The sequence below is a fragment of the Talpa occidentalis genome, unplaced genomic scaffold (genome assembly GCF_014898055.3).
Source record: "Talpa occidentalis isolate TD23 unplaced genomic scaffold, MPIMG_talOcc4v2.1 talOcc4.6, whole genome shotgun sequence".
Lineage (NCBI taxonomy): Eukaryota > Metazoa > Chordata > Mammalia > Eulipotyphla > Talpidae > Talpa > Talpa occidentalis.
Window position 1 is genome coordinate 71657868 of NW_023604972.1, and position 19422 is coordinate 71677289.

Sequence of the window (19422 nt, forward strand, 5' to 3'; positions counted from 1 at the left end):
CCTAGCCAGCTAGGGATCGAACTCGTGCTGCAGAGGCTGCGAATTGCTTCATAGTGTGGTGCTTACCTCCTTGGGCCACCAGGGAGGCCCCTGTTTTGGGTTTTTTGTTTTTTTTTTTTAAGATTTATTTATTTATTTGTTTGTTTGTTTATTTATACAAGCACTGGGTACAGTCAGAAGCGCGGGAGGGCGAGAGAATTCACCAGAGCCAGAGCGGGGAGCAGAGCAGGCAGAAGGACCGAAGTACACTGCTGAGGGGAGCAGCGGGAGGCAGGAGAGGTCTGTGCGCCATGTGGGACCCTCCTCTGGTGGCCGGGGAGCAGCCGGGGATCGAACCGCCCCTGCAGAGGCTGCGGGCAGCTTCGCAACCCAGCGCTCAACCACTGCGCCACCGGGGAGGCTCTGTTTTGGGGTTTTTAATCTACTGATTGACAGATCACCTTTATGCAGAATAAGTTTTTACTGGTAATAGTTTTTTTCTTTTAGGAAACAAGTCAAATCCATGATTCTACTTCATGGAACCTGCAGTTTTAGAAAGGTATTTCATCCAGTGCCACTGGTGATTACCACTACCCTAGTCTTTATGTAAGAAAAAAACTGAAATCGAGAAACACATTAAGCACAAAAAAGGCACATTTTTTTAGTTCAGAAAGTTTTATTTGTGTTTTTTACCTCAATTATGTTTTTCACCTTAACTTTGTGAGTATAATTTCAAAGTACCCAGATGTGTGCCATAAATACATTGCACTTACCACACATTTAGGACTACCTTAATTATCTTGTTAGGGCACGGGTTTTCTCAACTCTCCAACTTCTGCTGAATCACCTAGAACATTGCAGGTGATACCCTACGTGACTTTCTTCATCCTGTGTCCCCCACATGTCAGTGTGAGTTCTCATCTGCTCAGCACATGAAAATCTATACAAAAATTGTATAGATTTGCATAGTCGGTCAGTTGCAAGGCCATCAGGTTAAGGCCTGCCAGGCTGTGTACCTAGAACACACTTGGCTTGAAACATCCTTCTTGGTGAAGAATCACTTGGTGAAACAGGGAATGAAAATGTCATTAATTCTTCTTCTCTGACAGTCTGGTGGTTGGGCTCCTGTCACACTAATCTCTAATTAGAGGCTTCAGGTTGGCGAGCCCCGATTCTCACTTAACACCGCAGGTGTCTCTGTGATCCCCATCCTCCCAGGTTCTTTGCTGCTTTCTCACTGTGCTAATTCAAGTGAATAGAAGCAATGCTAGTGTTAACAGGCAACCCACATTTCATGAAAAAGAGACAGCATGAAGCCAGGCCTGTTGTGATATTGACAGAGCATAGCACTTCCAATCATTGCAGATTCTGAAATGGAAAGACTGCATTTGACAAAGTTGACTGAATTTATGAGCCTGGCTCTGTCAGGTTCATTGCATTCTCAGTATCTGTCTCTTTCTATACTTTGGGATTTTTAGATGAGTTTTTTGCCACTCCAGAGTAATATTTATTACCTCTGTGTGAAAAAATATGTCCTTAAAGGCCTTAGGTTACTAGTATGAGGTTCGTGCAGAAAGCATAGTGCATTACGGGAGATCTGTAATCTTCTGACTTCCAAATTTAGCAGCGAACTATTAGGCTCCAGTGAGATATTCAGTTTTTCTTCTGAAATTTTTGTTAAGTACTATGTTAAGTGTGCCCTTTCCTCCCACCTCATGGGTGGTAACTTGACGGAGATGGGCTAATATATTGTAGGAGAGACCCCTGACTCAGTGAGTGAGACAGTGGCATGGGAGGTAGATGGATTCTAAATAAGTAGCCTGAGTCATTCCCTAGTGCAGAAATCACCTGCATCCTCTTCAGTCCCAAAGTTTAGACCAGTATTTCTCAACCTGAGCTGTACTTTGGCATCCCCCGGGAGCTGTAGAAAATACCGATACCCAGTCCCATTTGTCCAAGAGTTGGAGGTAATTGATCTGGGGTCAGGCTGGGGCATTGGGATTTTTAAAAGATCCCAGGTGATCTAATGAGATTTGGATTGAGAACCACTGTATTCTTGTCTGGATTCTTGGTTGCAGTTTAACTCATCGCATATCAATATACTTGTAGCAAATATTCATTGTTATCTGAGTCACTGTGTAGTTAGGGAAAGGCCTTGGGTGGACTAAGGAAGGATGAGGGAAGGTTGGGAATATGAAGTTTTCTGTAAAATAAAGAAAGAGAGCAAGGCCTGCTAGCTCATGCCAGGCATCATTTTCACACCCTACACCAACCTGGGAAGGGCCCTTCCCTGTCATTTTGAGGCGCTGCCTGCAGCTTTTATTCCTATTGAGCAGTGGTCTATCCTCCCAAGACTGCTGGGCTATTGAGCTTTGCTCTGAAGAGAAAGAGATGAGAGACTGTAAACGTGGTGCCAGATTCCTGGTGTCCAATAGCTCCCTCTCTAATTGCAGAGAAACATCAGCAGGAAATGGCATGTCACCCAAACAGGGACACAAGAAGTCCTGCTACAAGAGATTAAATAGAATCATAAAAATCTATGCAGCCCACAGAGAGCTAGAGAGTAATGTTGGCTGTGAGGGGTCCTGGAAATATCAATGTATCTTTTGCTCTTTTATTCTTTTCTTAGTGTCCTCTTTAAATTATTTTCAATTGCACTTAGATGACTCATTTGCATGCAAATCCGAGGTATTTCTAAAATTTGCATTATCCTTATTCTCTCCATTTGCACATGTACCCATCTTGGGGCCTCTGTGCACTTGCTGGAAGAGCAGTTAGGTCTCATTTGAATATGTGTTGTCCACTTTTATTGGCAGCTGGTAAACACCAGGTGCCACAAAGAGCCAGTACTTTCCTGGAGAGCCAAGAAAGCCAGAGAGTAGCACACTCCAGAGGTGGAGGCATAATGCCTGAGAGATTACCCTCAGCCTTTGGGCTGCCAGGAGTCAGCCTCTGGGGTGGTTAGCAGTGAGTGACATTGCCCAGGGAGTCTGTGAAGAGTGACAGCGCAGCGCGAGGACAAGCATCCAGCATTGAGAGGCAGCAGCTGAGTGTGCTATTTGCAAAGCCTCCACAGACACACTGTGGGCGCCTTACTTTTCCCACCTGCGGATAGGGGGGATGCATTTTCTTCATCCTCCTCCTCAGAGAAGTGGTATTTGAAACAAGAACTTGTTCTCATTGGACTGCCTGAGAACATTGCTGAGCATCCAAAGAAAAGCTGGATTTGTTGTTTTTTTCGAACTTAGGAGCAGTTTTCCTTTCTTTGCTGAATAATGTGTGACACACAGGCTGATGCCTCCTTGTCCTTCAGAAGTCCACTCAGATATCACTTATGTGTCAAGTCCTTTTTAACCCTCTTGGAGAAGTCCACGTGCCTACTAAGCACCACTGTGCTTCTCCTAGGACAACTTCCTCAAGCTGTTTTTGCTCGTGTCATCGTCTGGCCTCCCTGCTCCAAGAGGACAAGGGCCATCTTGTTGTACTGGTCCTTCTACCTTCGGGTCATGGGAAAATGTCATGATGGGCAAGAGAGAGGAGAGAAAGCAGTGTCACTGTGCACCTTCACTGTGATTCCATCTCACAGCACAGCCCCACAAGAGACTGTTCCCCGGGATGAGTGAGGCCCATTATAATCTACATTCTCAAAGAGCAGCAATTTTGAAGAGATGGTCAGGGACTTTGAAATCTAGTTATATGTAAATTACAATCATGTTTCTTTGTAGTGTTTGGTGGAAAGTGAATGTCAGAATGTTTTATTGGGCAGGTGGTCAGTTGGGCTCTAGTCTGGCTTGGTGCACCACACATGTCCCCTGTGCCAGGACAGCGTAGCAATGAGGAGAGCACTTGTGTCCTGGGGCCTCATGTTCAAGTTCTGGATGTTGTTTACTAGCTATGTGACCCAGTGTGAATTATGAATTCTGTCTGAGCCACAGGTCATCTGTAGGAGAGGTTTATTAATGATAAATATCAACTTAATGAATACTTAGATGTCTGGGAAATAGTAGATGCTCATTAAATGTTTGCCCTTTTCCTCCTTCCTTACTAGGTTGGGGACATAATTTTATTTTGCTGTATTTGTCCTTATGAAAAATTAACAAATTTCAGATGTGTTTCTGAAACAAATCATCCTGGAGAAAAGAAATGAATTTGGTTTGTCTCCTACCAGATACGAGCCAAATACTGATGAGTGCAGTGTTACTCAGTGGAGAACACCAGGAAATTTTGGTTTGAAAATTCTTCTTTGCCTGGTACTGTGCCATGCTTTTCAGTGTTACCTATGTGACTCCACCCCAGGGGTAACAAATAGTTAATGCTAATGTGAAAACAAAACCAACCCCCAGAAGAGAAAATCCCTCTGATTTCCATTTGCCCCAGTGGCAGTGAAATCATAGAGAATTCCTGAAGCCCAATGAATCAGAGAACAGAAATAGCATTGTTTAGAGTCAGATCTGTCCACAGTTTCCCCTCTGCTACCAGGTAGCTGTGACGTCAGAGGAGACCTAAATGTCACCAAATTTCTGTATCTTCCATGGGGCTTTCATGTGCTGAGTAGGGTCTAATGCTGCAGCTAAAGTATTAAATCCTCTGAACCATGTGGCTTTTGCAAAGTTTGGAAACTGGCTCACGTCCAGTGACCACAAGCATGTTTCTCTGTTGTATCCCCAGTCTAGTGTGTCACTGATTGCCAATAAGAAAGGCTGCCATCAGTTAATCCTAAGAATGGCCTAGCATTTCCTGAGTACTGTGCCACAGCCACATGACCCAACAAAAATTGCTAAACCACCTTCATGAACTGCTTTGTTCTCCTGTGCAAAATTATTGGAAACCCCAGGGAAGGTGTATCTGGAAAGAGGTGATATAAAATGAAAAGGAAAAGGAAATTCATGCTTTGGGTATGAACTTCAAAGGATTAAAAGAGTCTGGAGCTGCCAGAATGACAAGACTTGAGAGACTGCTACCACTGAGGCTGAAACAGTCTGGGAACAAGGCGAGCTTAGCGTTATGACTTCCGGTACAGGGTGGTTTGGTGTCTTTTATTTACTTACTACATGTTTATTGAACAATTGCTCTGAATATTGAGCCAACAAATATTTATTGAGTACCTGTATGCTAGGCAATCTCTAGGTGGCAGGGATTGGGCAATGAGCAGAAACAACTAAAACTCCTGTCTCATGAGTTTATATTCTAATAGGGTGAGAATATACCAGATTATGTATGTAGGACTGAAAACAAAGAGATGACTAAAATACTGCTTGCTGTCAAGGAGGTTACAGGAATAAAGTAGTACATTTTATTGTTGTTGGTATTTTAAATAGTGTTCATTTCTGCAGGGAAACATTCTCCGTTAAAAAGAAGTGATATGATTTTAAGTGGTTATTATATTCTTAAGTGTGATTTTAATACACTCAGGTGTCAAATATTTCCCCATAACAAGAAACATGTCCCATTTTAACACAAGAGTCAAAGTGGAAATAAGAATCACTTAATATATATATTTTCTTCTGCAAGTTTTATCAGAAATGACAATTTTTATACAGCAGGTATTATTAGGGAGATCATTCAGACCTATGCTGACACTTCTCTGGAACTTTCTGGAGAGTGTTTTGATAAGGAAATGAAGAAAAATGTCATGGTCTAGATAAATTGGTCAGACTGAATCTCGAAGCTCTGAGTGTTCTCTCCTCACCATGGGATTTACCCTAATTAGCATAGCAATTTGCTCACATTTTCAAAAGTGCTAATAGATGTTAACTCAAAATAGATTAAAATAACAAATCGCTACTACCTTAAAAGAAGTTACAGTAATTTTGCAAGTGAACATTATAGTTAGAGTTGTAGAGAACTATATAAAATCCAATCTTATATAATTTTTAAAAACCTGCAGTACATACTTTTTTCCCTTTAATCACAGTATTTTTTTTCAAATGACACTGCTCCATATTTCTTAAGGAAGATTCACTGCATTTTTCAAATCTGTGTAATATAGAAGTTACCATTGATAGTTTTCAGCAAGAGGAGAAGAAATTGAATACAGAAATCCAGGCATCATGGGGAAATTTTTGTAAAAAACCATCATCTTTATGGGGTTTTTTTTACATTACATACATTTTTATGAGTTGGAACAGAGAATGGTTCTTTTCATTCTAGCAAGTGGAGCTGTGCGTGACGAAATGTCCGCAGAAACGTGTGTGTAGGCATAACGATATAAAATGACTTGGACCCTCCTGGAGTCTTAAGCTGAACTTCTCCTCTAAGGCACCTAAAGCTCTGATGGAGTCTTTACAAAGAGGTGAGCATAATTTGTACTTCTGAGGAGTCAATGAAAATAACATTAGTATAAAATTTGTCACACTATATTGCCAGGAGACACTCTAAGTAAAAGATAGAACCTTCCCTAGTGGGAGCACATGTATTTTCCCTGAATAACTTCTACACAACAAAGCTCTAAAGTGGAATATTTGCATTCCCTCACTGCTTTGTTTTCTAGAATTTACAGAGCTCAGTTAGCAAAAAGATTGCTTAGAGGACACATTATAGCCACAGAGGATTACTGGTACCGTTTTTTTTTCAGACAGTTACCTGAAGCCAAATTACTGTCTATTCTTGCTCATAATCTACAAAAGATAGAGAATGAGCACACTATCTGTATTCTCCACAACAGGTGCACCTTACTTTATGCACTAGAAATACATAAATTGAATTTTGGCGAATCAAAGGTTATATAAAACACATTAGAAGAGCTGACAAAACTAATTAATCCTACCATGAAAGTCTTTACTAAAGTGAACAATTATCCCCCGTTTATATGCTTCATAAATCCATTTCTTCATGGACTAAGTTTGCTTAAAGTGAATTGTGTCTCTGCTCTTGTAAAAGTTATCACACAGAGATATTTTTACATTTTAAAAAATGAGACCTCCAAAACAAATAGCCTGTCAACGCTTGGTATAAAACTTTGTACAGATTTGTTTGTAGGTTGAAAGAGATGTACAGTCGAAGACAGTTGCTGTCTTTGTGGTGGTTTAAGTGGTTTTTCTTCTCTCCATTCTTTTTTCATCAATTTTCAGTTAGTTGTTCCTTGAATGCTAAGCGACTTGGACTGCATTTACTTCCTTTGCAAGGTCATGCAGATTTTCCGAGAGTCCTTTCTGAGGAAGTGACTTCAGCTTTGTTTTAGTGCGCTCTGTACCCTTACAGGTTTGTTTATGACCGGGGGTGGGGGGTAGGGGGCGTGCGGGAGGAGGTAGTCTAAGTTGCAACAGGGGGAGCATCAGCTAAAGAAAAGGGAAGATTTCCTGAAAGTGGATATTTAAAATCTAGACTGTGTTATCAAAGAAACTTCTGGAATCTCCTCCAGAGAGCATTAAGATAGAATAGACTCTTTCTTTATATCAAGTGTGTTTTAAAAGATTACTTCACGCCCTGTGCCTGTGATTATTTAATTTGAACATTACAACTAATATCATCACAGCTTATTTCTGAAATATCTTGAAGTGAACAATATTAAGACACTCTGTAGAAATTGGTCACCCTAATTTATCATTAATTAACAACCACATTCAGTGACTATTAATTGATGTCTATTGTACTAAGTAAAGCTGCCATATGGAGCTGTTTTAAGTCAGTCACAATGCTTGGCATACTATTACATTTAATCCTTATAGCAATCCTAAGGCATAAGTACTTTCATCCTGTTTTTACAGCTAAGGAAACCAAAACTTATGTCAGCTGAAACCAGGATTCTGATCTGTTACTGGTTGACTTTATAAAGTCCATGATAAGAACTTTAGTTGTCATGCTTTTGTTCTATCCTGATAACCTTCAGATAAAAGACACTCTCTGGTCTCCTGAGATACCAAGCAGAAGAAATAGGCAAGGAAAGAGATGATTGCAATGCAATGTGAAGGTGCTTAAATAAAAACCAAACCTTTCACAGTGCCTGCCACTGGTGCACAGAGAAGGGGCACCCACCCCAAACTTCTGGGGAGACAGGCTTCCTAAGGGAAGGCTTCCTGAAGGAGCGAGTCCCTGAGCTGAATATGAGTTCCCCAAGAAATTGTTAGTTTTTGTGATAAATTTTTAGTGTCTGAGTTTCCCTTGCTCTTGGGGTTCTGTATTTTACCTGTAGTATGTTACTCTATCATTCATTCACTAAAAGCACTGCCTGGCTTATGAATACAAGGGATCCTGTCTCTTGTAGATCTTACACTGGAGCAGGAGAAATAACATTACACAAAGCAATTCTAAACTATGTTTATAATATTATAGTAAGTGCCATGAGAGAAGAGTTGGCTATGTTGAAAGAGTGGATAACCTGAAAGCCTTACCTAATGTGGGCAGGGGAGCAGGGTTGGGGCAGTGGTCAGTGGGAAATGACATTGATGCTAAGGACTCAAGAATGAGTAGAAGTAGGGAAGAGAAGAGGATCTTAAGGTTGATTAAAAAGTGTTCTAGGAAAAAAGAACAGCATGCTCAATGACCGATCAGGTTCTTGGATAGCTTGATAAACTGAAGTTAGGTCAGGTGACTAGATAGTATCAAAATATACTAGAGAGATAAACATGGGTAGATGATTGATGGGTGGGCTTTTAAGTATACTGTTAATAAGCTGCCTCAACAAGACTAGTGCATAAATTTAAATTTAAACATTAAAAATTATAGTGCTTGAAAATCCTCTTAAGACCATCAATTCATATTCTCAACTCGAATTTTTTTTTAAAGATTTATTTATTCACACAAGAACCAAGAACCAGGGAGTGACTGAAGAGGTCTGGCGCGCCATGTGGGACCCTCGCTGGCCGCTGGCCGGCCGGGATTGAACCGGCGCTGCAGAGGCTGCAGACAGTTTCACAGCATGGCGCTCAACTGCCCGAGCCACCAGGGGAGGCCCTCTCAACTCTAATTTTTATATCAATTTTTCTTTTTTACTTAAACTTATTTTTGTCTTCCTTTTGAAAATAAAATGTTATACATAGTTAAGAAACTAACTGCATGTCTCAGTTAAATTTGGAATGCATGTTGATTTAAATGCAAGCAATTCTTGAATAGAGAAATATTCTGACAAAGATTAAGTGTTATCAACACAATTTTGAAATCTCAACTCTCAATTTTAAAAAACACATATAATGTAGTTTTCAAGACCACCATGTTATTTCAGAAGAGTTCAGGTAATTAAAGATTATGGTCATCATATTTCTTAGCAGGCTTTCAATGCAAACAGCAAGGGTTTGATGTTGTTTTTAGTTTTTCCTGGTGATTCCAATCTTCTTCAATAATGAACAGACACGGAGAGGGAGTACAAAAATGTGTATCATAAGCTCCTTCTTTTATACCAGCTTACTCAGTATGAATGAAATATTGATGTATTTGAAAATGCTCTAGTGTTCAATAAAGATTTTAAATAAAACTACCTAAAAGTTGTGGTTCTTAGGTTAATCATTTATTTATCTAAAGGATGAAGGAAGCTGTCTACTTCTGTGATATGAACTGCAATCAGCTTAAAAATAATTGACAAATTAATCCCTTCACAGCACAGCAATTGTAAAGGTGTTAGTTTTAATTAGGCCTGTCTGATTGCCTTGTCTAATCAAGAATCAAGGTGGTATCTTTGATGGTTAAGGTCTATTGGGGCCATCCGTGACCTGCCAGCCATGTATGTTTTAATTATTGATTCTTCACTTTTTCAGCCCTTTTCACAAAGGGACTTGAAGTTTGCAATACTTTAACATTTAAAGGGAAGAAAAATAAACATTTCCCCCCAACACTTCTATGTAGAATCCTCGAATCCTCTCTATTAATCCACAATTCTGTGCTAAAAAAAAAAAACTGTGAAGTTGATGACGCAGTCAAATGCACTTTAGGATGCTGTCTTAAGGTTTCCTTGCCCCCACGTACTGGATTTTCAATGGGCATTTTTGAGGTGTTGACAAGTCACTATCATTTATACTTCTAACGTTTGGTTTTTTGATGTCGTATGTTTTAAAAGATCCCTAACGGTGAATATAGTACTTAAGAAATCAGACAAAAAGGGACACATGTCTTCTCATAAGTCACCTCCTTATCTACTGAGAAGGAACAAGGCGAGAGTTCCTAGTGCTGTTGTAAGCAGTCCACAGCACACCCGTGAACTTGAGCAGCTGGTGGTTTGATGGTCCTTGTACGTGACGGCTGTTCTTCTTTGCTTGCAGGTCAATGAAGTAACAGTGGAACAGCTGGTGCAGCAGTACCCCCACATCACCTTCAGCACCGTCCTGCAGGACTGCAAGAGGACCTTGGAGAGAGCCTATCAGATGGGCTGGACCCCCAACATGTCTGCCGCCTCCTCCTAACACTCCTGCCCACACCGCAGTCCAGGGGGATCATTCAGCAGGGCAGCGAGAAATTGTAGATTTGGGGTGGGTGATCTCTTGGAAAGGTTTTAACTGTCACATGTCTACGTGTGTACCTAAGTGTGTATATTTGTGTCTTGTTTGCATACGCATAGCATAAGCTCAATTGCTATTTGTTCCCAGATGAACTGGTTTTTTCTTAAAAAAAAATTAAAGATTTTGAAAGCTACAGACCTTTTAGTTTTTAAGTTCAAAGATTTGTTTCTCTAAAAGAATTTTTAACCATAGAATAAAAAGAACTGGATTATTTTGAGCTTCTAATTACTGCCACTTAGCGATGCCCCCAGAATAAAGGCAACTGCCTTCTGTTTGATGGGATAAAATTCTGATGACCACTAGAACAGAAGCATTGTTGCACTAGTTAGAAGCCTGGAGACCAGTACTTTTCAAAGTGTCAAGGACACACACACACATAAAGGTTCTCACACTTTGTCATACGCACGCACACATAATGTGTGTGTTCACATCACCGGTGCATTTTCTTTCTAGATGATTTTCTGACAAAGGGGCCTTCCTCCAGGCCACTAAGGGACCACGCCCTCCACTGTGGCTCTGCCTAACTCAGCATATCCACAGGTGGCTAACTTGCTATCCATCCGGTGGATGATTTAAGGACTGGAGAGAAAAAAAGCTTTTTTAAATGTTTTATAGAGGCAGCAATCTGAACTTCCCTGACCAGCTCTCAAAAGTTAATTATTCATTATTCTAAAACTGTGTTCTGTTAAGTACTAAATATTTTAGTTGACTCTTATGTTAACATTGTGTTAGCTTTTATTTCATGAATAGTAACTGGTCAGGATATATTTTAATAATATTTAGAGCTAATCTCAGCATCATCCACATTAAAGCCACCAATAGAATTGTGTGCAGTTATTAAAAATCCTACAGGTCATTTAATTATTTTTATTAATTTTGATAATTATGAAAGTATATTTCTGAGATTTGGACATAGTCACACCAATAAAGATTAATGAGTGAAGTGTAAGTAGACAATCTTTCTATTGATTTTTTTTTTTTTTTGCTTTGGGCTTTAGAACAGGTTTTTTGGATATATGCATGTTATCATTTTTTGAATAGTTCTTATGCTCCTGCAAAGATCTATTGCTAGTTAATGTACGAGTTAAGAAGAAATTAGAAAATCTTTTCATTAAGATTCTGTTTACAATTGTTAGAAGTAAGCATTTCTTTGTTTAATTAAAGATCGCCAGCTTTCAGTTAAGACAATATCTATCAGTAAATGAGTTGATTTTATACATCTTTACAATTAATTCATGTTAGGGACTCAGGCTCAAATAACCTTTCTTGTGTCTAGATTTATAATCAAGACAGCAGGGAGCCTTTTTAAGCTAACGTGATTATCTTTCACAGTAGACCTAGAAACAAAACCCTGACTTGTGAATTTGCTATTTATTCTTCCCCAGCGTGGACTTAACTGTTTTTTGATCTTTACCAGATATACTAAGATTTAAGTTTCACTTTCTGTTTGTCTCAATATTGCTAAAATGGGATGCTAACTGTAAGAAACAAAAGATAGCTTTGCATTTGAAGGCCATTCATTTATTTATAATGACTCCTTTTTTTGTGTAAACAATCAGTTTTCCTTTGATTATGTCAACATGTTTCTGATGTGGCATTTTCTTTTTTTGTTTTTAATCCCAGTCAGTTAGGAAAATATGATCAGTGGGCACCAAGTCTATTTTTCCACCACTAAATGGGTTCCTAATTTAGCTTTAAATTTGTGTAAGAAATAATAGTTGTTTACCATTAATAAACTGTAGTTCTTCTTACATATCAGACTGTATCGCTTTCATATTCATTTGCCTACCACTGAAAAACATCTTAATTCACACTATTTTAACTGGTTTTTAACCCAAAACTAATTTATAAGACAGTATGTATAGTAATAGTAGCTTGAGTGAATAAGCAAAAGTTTAATTTTTATATATGTCACATTATATTTTAAATAGTTAAAAAAAGACAAAAGAAGGGAGAGCCATTGACGATATAGATAGTACCATTTCAAGTTCAAAGTTGTAATAATCTTTGGAGTGTTACAGTTTGGTTGTCAAAGGATTTCAGAAGTGTAAAATCAATCTGATTTTTTTTAATGTTGCATTGTTTGGATCTAAAGTTCAGCACTATAACATGCTTTAGCTTAGGGGTGGGGGTGGGGTGGGGGATTGCACTTATTCTTTAAGATATTGACTTATCTGGAAAGCCTGATGCAACATAACCTGGAAAACTGCTTTAGTATATTTGTAGAAATCTGTAGAAATATCCAGCCTCTGAGCACTAATCTCAAAATACAACTCAAAAAAACATCACCTTGAGTGATCCTGTGATGGTTGTTAAATGTGTTCTCATTAGATGCTTTGAAATGAGGCTTAAAATGATTTTTCTGGGCAATATAGAGTTTTTGGATTTTTTTTTTTTTTTTTTTTTTTTTTTTGCTTAGAATGTCATAAATATATGTGAACACGTTTAATGCAGGGCTTTTTATCCTCTCCAAAATGTCAACAGTATTTTCAGAATAAAGACTATGAAATATATTGCTGTAGTGGAAAATTCTTGTCCTTTGTCTTTAATGTCTTTGAGTGGATAAAGGAAATTCACCGGTTTGTAGTTTCTATATTTCCGTGAATCTTTTGACCTTGCAATGGGTTGCAATAAAAGAGAAACAAAACTCTGTGTCTTTTGTTTTATTTTAGAAACAATAGATGGTCTCCCTGTGCTGGTTGGGCGTGATACATGCTGTGATCCCATCCTTGTGTGTTTCATTACAGATTTTATATAAGTTTGACTCATCCAGAATAATAAAGACTGGGTTAGGAGGTCCTAATTTGGTGAATGATTACTGAGATAATATTAAAATCTCAAAGGTTTAAAATCCCATTCCCTAGACATTTATTCATTTAAGCATTTATTCAGTTTTTCAAAAGTAAATAAATGAAGTATTTACTGGGTAACAGACATGTGCCTGGCACTGGGGATTTAAAGATAAATAAAACTCATTCCCATTGTCAAGTTACTCACAGCTTAGCAGGGAGACATTTTTAAAACTATCAACAGCAGTAGGTAGAGGCAGTGTGCTGATGGGCAGGATGATGAGTTCACAGAGAGAGGAGATTTTAATGAGGTTGAAGCAGTAGCAGGAAATCTACCAATACTTAACTTTGGAGAAGATGGGAGGAGAACCTGGAAAATGGGAAAACATCTGGGAAAGGCATGAGAGACTGAGGCAACAAGGCAAGTTCAAGGTCTTTGAGGTAACTAAGTACAATAGGAGGATTTGTTCTGTAGAGACAGAGTAGGAAAAGGGTCTAAAGAAAACTGAAGGAAAACTAACTTTTCATGGCCTATTAAAGAGATTGGGTTGGTAGGAAAGATCACATCTGTGAAAATAATTTTACCCTTATTTCTTTTAAAAAGTAGAAATTTAAATGCTAGTTTTCCATTTCTGGCAATATGGAAGAATGTAGAGCCTGTAAGATTTTCTGCTATGCAACCTCTAAAAATTTTTATTAAAATTACTGGACGTGCCTGCAAGAAAGCAAAAGCAACCTTTACTAGACAGGAAGAGTGGGAAATCAATCTGTAGCAGAAATCAGCAAACTGTCTCCAGGCCAAACATGGTCAAATGTGTATTTTTGTAAATAAAGTTATATTGGAAAACAACCACATGCATACGGTTTTGTATTTTGTATGAATACTTTCGTTCTACAACTATAGATTTCAGTGGTTCTGACAAAAATATTTATTATCTGACCATTTATAGAAAGTTTGCTGACCCCTGTTCTCAAGGGTGGTGTTTCTCAGAGAGTTGTTCTCAAAGCATGTCTCCAGAACAGTCACATCAGTACTCCACAGCCTCTAAACCAGAAACGCAGGAAATAAGGCCCAGCAGCTTTTGAAATTCTCCCAATGATTCTGATACATGTTAAACTTCATTCTATAGACAGATAAGCTTAGAAACTGTCAGAATATGGGAGACTATATTGATCAACAGCCTAGAAACTGCAAAAAACTTATAACCAATGAGTAACAGGAAGGTGAATCAGAGTTCTACTCACATAAAGCCAGGCCTCTCACATAAACATGTGGACAGGCTACATCTTTTTACAAATGGTGAACTCAAAACTTGAAGAGGCAGAAGGTCTATTTTCAGGCTTAGCTATTCCTTTTTTTTTTTCTAAGTTCTCCTGAAAATATATTACCTCGGCTACCATTCACATGGGTTTGAATCCACCCAATTTTCATGAATTGTGTTGCTTTTAATTATATTTTCAAAGAATTTATTTCACGAGTCCTCAGTGCCTAAAAAAAGCAGACAAAAATCATCACTGGGGGAAAGAAGTCCTCAATTCAGGTCTCAAAAGAAACCCCACAAATGGAGTGCCAACAAGTATAAAGTCACAATCTAAAATCACAGAGACCAATAGGAAACACGACTGCATTATGTAAGTCAACTGAGAAAATAAACATCAGACACATCCTCAACGGCTTCAATGTAAAATTTTCAAAAACAAATAACTGCATTTGATATAAGGAAAGACAAAAAATTATTTAATGCATAAGAAAAAAGAAACTACCAAGAAATGATGAACAGGTACATTCTTAAAAACTAAACATAATTTTTAGAAATTGAAAATACAATAATTGAAAATTAAGATGGAAACCTTGAGTAGCAGAAGAAGCTCAGAGAAAAGGAGAATTAGAAAACAGAAAAAGCAGACCTGAGTAACGTAAAAGAAAAACTGAAAAAATACAGGCTTTTTTCTTTTCTATGGATAATTTATGGTATGGAAGATTGAGAGGTTGAGACAGATGGAACATAGTATGAAATTTTCCAACATATCTGCCTAATCTTGCAGAAGAAAAAAATAGAATAGGGGGAAGGCAATATTTAAAGAAAAAATGGGGTTTCAATATGATTTGGAAGAGTATCAAAAGTTCAATATTGTTAATTTTGAGATGCCCACTAAGCATTCAAGTATGTTGAGTTTGCAGTTGGACATATTGTAACAGGGTGGTCCCCAGGAAAGGGGGAGGTTCCACGTTCGGGGCAGGGAACGTGGAACCTCCCCCTTTCCTGGGGACCACCCTGTTACAATATGAGTTAGTTGAGAGAAGAGGTATAGAGGTGTTCTAGGGCAGGGAGAGGGGCACCCCACACCCTGCAAACCTGCCTGCTCTAAATAGGTTCTGTCATCTGCCATATCAACACAAAAACATGTGAGACTTTAATGAAAAGGAACTTTAATACAATTAGTAAACAATACAGGGAAGGCAAAGAATATACTTTCTAAATCAAGCACCCAAAGTTACCCATCCCCTCGTGGGTAAAATCCATCCAAGCAGGATTAGCCCAGAGCAAGGCCCGAAAGCCTGCCACAGGCCCTAAGCATCTTTCAGTGGGGACCCACAGAAAAGGATCAGAAAAAAACAGACAAGCCTGGGAGGAAAAGAACAAAATCAAAATCAAGATAAAAGCTGCCATTGTCACCTCCCCACGGGTCTCTCACCCACATCTGTTTCACCCAGTCCACGACAAAAAGGCAAGCGCAGTTTCTTCACATGTCTCTCTGCTCTATGTGCCTCCTCCAAGTCTCCTTCTGGCTCTCCATCCTGCTTCCTTCCTCAGTCTCTTCTGCAGCTTCTTTTCTTCTCTTTAGCTCCACCTCCTTAGGATGGGGCAGGAAACCTGGAACTTCCCCTTTTTCTGTGGACCTCCCTGTTACAGGGGTAGTAAATAAGAGGGCGTTTAAAACCTTGATTCTCCTAGCACCCTTGTTCCCCAGGTCAGGGGTCAATAGGACAGGTGGTCTTGAGGCCTGTAGGTCCCACGTGGCAGCTGGGCAACCTGACAGGCCCAAAGTCTGAGATGAAACCTATAGACACAGTAGCCAGAGAGTTGAGCAGCCATATTTCCAGAAATATGAGGAACTATGCAAGCTGAAGAAAGATGTTACCTAACACAATTTGAGAACCTCTGAGAAAGAGATGAACAATCAAGCTACCTTTGAACTTTTGACATTAGAAACAGGAAAGGAAAAGGTTTACAAAGGAGGTGAGGGTCACTCTAAACAATGTTTGAGAAAAGAAACAAGTCATGAACCTGGAGGTGAAATGGAAGATCAAAGACTATAGAAACTGATTTTTCTTTTCAGTTGACTATTGTTTAAAAAAAAAAAATAGAAAGAACAGACCCAAAATGGAGTCTTCCCCAGCCCCAACCAGCCTTAATACCTAATCTTTCTGCAGTTGCAACCTCTTCCAAAAGTATGATCCTAAATTAATCAATGGGGAATTTCCTAATCAGCCCCTGAGAAGTCATCTGCATGACAAGAGCCCCCTTGGCTTCCCCTGAGGGAAAGTGGCTCTACCTGAGATAATCTTTTCTTTTACTAATAACCTGTCTCACCCTCTTTCTGTCTTTCAACACTCTCCATTTTATGTCACCCCTTGCAGTATGAGGAAGGTGTGCTGCTTTGATTCATGAATCATTTAATAAAGCCAATTAGATGTCTGAAAATAAATAAATAAATAAAACCCTGAGCCTGTCTGAGCCATTTCTCTTGATCCTCATCCATTAATGGAGGTACAAAGAGAAGTCAAAGGACGGAGTCTTTGAATACTCCCACATTTGAAAGGGAGAGGGGGAAGGAAAGTAGGAAGAGGTCCAGGTATGTGTTCTCACCTAGAATCAAATAAAAGCAGGCAGAACTAAATAAACCAATACTTGGGGACGCAAATATGTATATTAAAAAGGGGGAAAGTAGGGGCTTCCCTGGTGGCCTAGGTGTTAAGTCTCAGCGCTATCCCCAGCCAGGGAGCTAACCCACATACGGTGCAGCAGACCTCTCCGCTCTCTACCACCGCCCACTGCTCCAGTGCAGCAGCATATTTCAGTAAAATCTGCCTCTTCTGCTCCCCACTCTGTCTCTCATGAATCCTCTCACCCAGTGCCCGCCCCTTACCGCACCTCTGGCCTACACCCCAGTTCTTCTACAAAGTAAATAAATCTCTTTTAAAAAAGGGAAAAAGTGAACAGCAGCAGCTGCAAAATTTCCGAGTGGTGATTACCTTTGGGGGCAGTGCAGGCACTGGGCAAGAATTGTGAGAACACACGGGGGACTTTGACTAAATTGGCAGGTTCCGTTTCATAAATCGAAGAGTGGCTTCCCCAGTGTTTGTCTTAGTGATGTGTTTCATACTCTGTGTATATGTAATGAATCATTTCGTAGCAATGTAACAGGGTGGTCCCCAGGAAAGGGGGAGGTTCCAGGTTCCCTGCCCCACCCAAGGGAGGGTGGGGCAGGGAACCTGGAACCTCCCCCACCTCCCCCTTTCCTGGGAACCACCCTGTTACACCAAGTATTTTATTAAAGGTTGAAAAACTTTTACATCTTGTTTAAATCGATTGGCTGGATAACAAGAATTGGTACACCTAGATACCTTGATACAAGCTTCCCTACCTGTTTGGTAGTAGTGTTGGGGGGAAAGGATGTCCTTAAGAAACTCCACAAACTCAGGTTTTATGAACACCACCCCCAACCCAGACCAAAGAGATGCAAGACCCCAAAGGACTACAAACCCCATAATATCATCACCACCGAAGGGAAGATTGTTGGGAACTGAGGGTGGAGTTAAGCAGCCAGGCTTGATAGGTAACCCGACATGTGGGTCTTGGGGGGCTTGGTTTTTCACCGGCTTTCAGCATGCTATTGGGGTCCCAGCTCAGTGGAAATGTCAGGACACATTCACCAATTTATCTCTCTCTCTTTCTCCCTGGGTTATTCCTCTCTTCATTTCCCTTTTTTCTACATAAACCCTTTATTAACTTTTTTGTGTGTGCCTGCAGTTGGGTCTCATTATAAGTTTTTTAAGCATGCAGGTGAGGACCCACACTCAGGCCAACTTATTTCACATTGGGGTTGCCCTGTAACAGTTGGAATTAGCTCTTTGTGAGGCATAGTTACACAATCCCATGTCTGAGCAGATGGCAGAGGTGTGAGGACACCCTAGTCATATCCCCTCCTCTCCGTGCTGGGAGCACAGCGCTGCGAAACTTCTGGTTTCTATCTGACCGTCACTGGAATTCTAAACTGAACAGCTGTCCGTGTGGTACCGAGATAGCTGTGTGAATTCTTGTGACATATTTGTCATGTCATTATCACAGGAATTAAAAGACCACTACACAGTTTTGTAAAGCAGTGGGAGGCCCTTTCATTGTCAGTTCATTTTTAATTCCTCAGATAAATCTGGTAGCAAAACCTTTGAAAATCCAGAGACTTGTCCGATAATGTGATAGTCTACTGTTGAAATAAACATTCAGTTAGGATCAAGTTTATCCATTTCAGTATATGGACAAACCACAATTTATTTACCCCTACTACCATTGGATATTGGGTTGCTTTTTAAAATTAATGCCACTTTCTTGAGCTATTTAGTAAACACAAATGCCGCAAAATAGCTTATTCAGTCCCTGCAATACAATCATCTCCAGGAATGTGCATGCTTCGGCAGCACATCTACAATCATCTCCAGGAAATTTAAACTTCAGGAATCTCAAATTATCTCTAGGAAATAATCTTAAGGAGCATCCCCTTTTCTGTGGTTTGTGCTTGGCTAATGAAGCTATAGATTTCTACAGTTTTCCCTAATTTAGTATCACTTGAGAGGTCTGTGGGTGACAAACATTAAGGTCAAGAGGACTAAGGATATCTGGGTAGACAAAGCTGAGGTTTACTTGCTGTTCCTTTCTTGAAATCTTCCACTGGTGTAGAGTGTGTGTGCACGTGTGTGGATTCACATGGCTACATGCACCATTCCATCATGAATGACACTTACTGAATGCAGTCTGCTCAGTCTTCTCTCTCCCTTGGAGCTCTTTGGTGGCAAACATAGAAAATGAAAAATTATCGACTAAAAAATGACTTAAAACTAAGTGTGGGTCTCCCTGTTGGCTCAAGGGGTTAAGATGCAACCTATGAAGCTGTCTGCATCCTCTGCAGCACGAGTTCAATCCCAGGCCATGGAGCTAACCACATGG

At 39.7% G+C, this 19422-nt stretch overlaps 1 protein-coding gene across 1 annotated transcript in view; it reads left to right on the forward strand.

The window, feature by feature from the left end:
* Positions 1-12532, forward strand: part of FBXL17 (F-box and leucine rich repeat protein 17) — a 549569-nt gene extending 537037 nt beyond the window's left edge. Inside the window, 1 exon segment of the mRNA XM_037530072.2 lies at positions 10170-12532. Coding sequence (XP_037385969.1) covers positions 10170-10310 — 141 coding nt within the window. The 3' untranslated portion in view covers positions 10311-12532.
* Positions 12533-19422: the final 6890 nt, after the last annotated feature.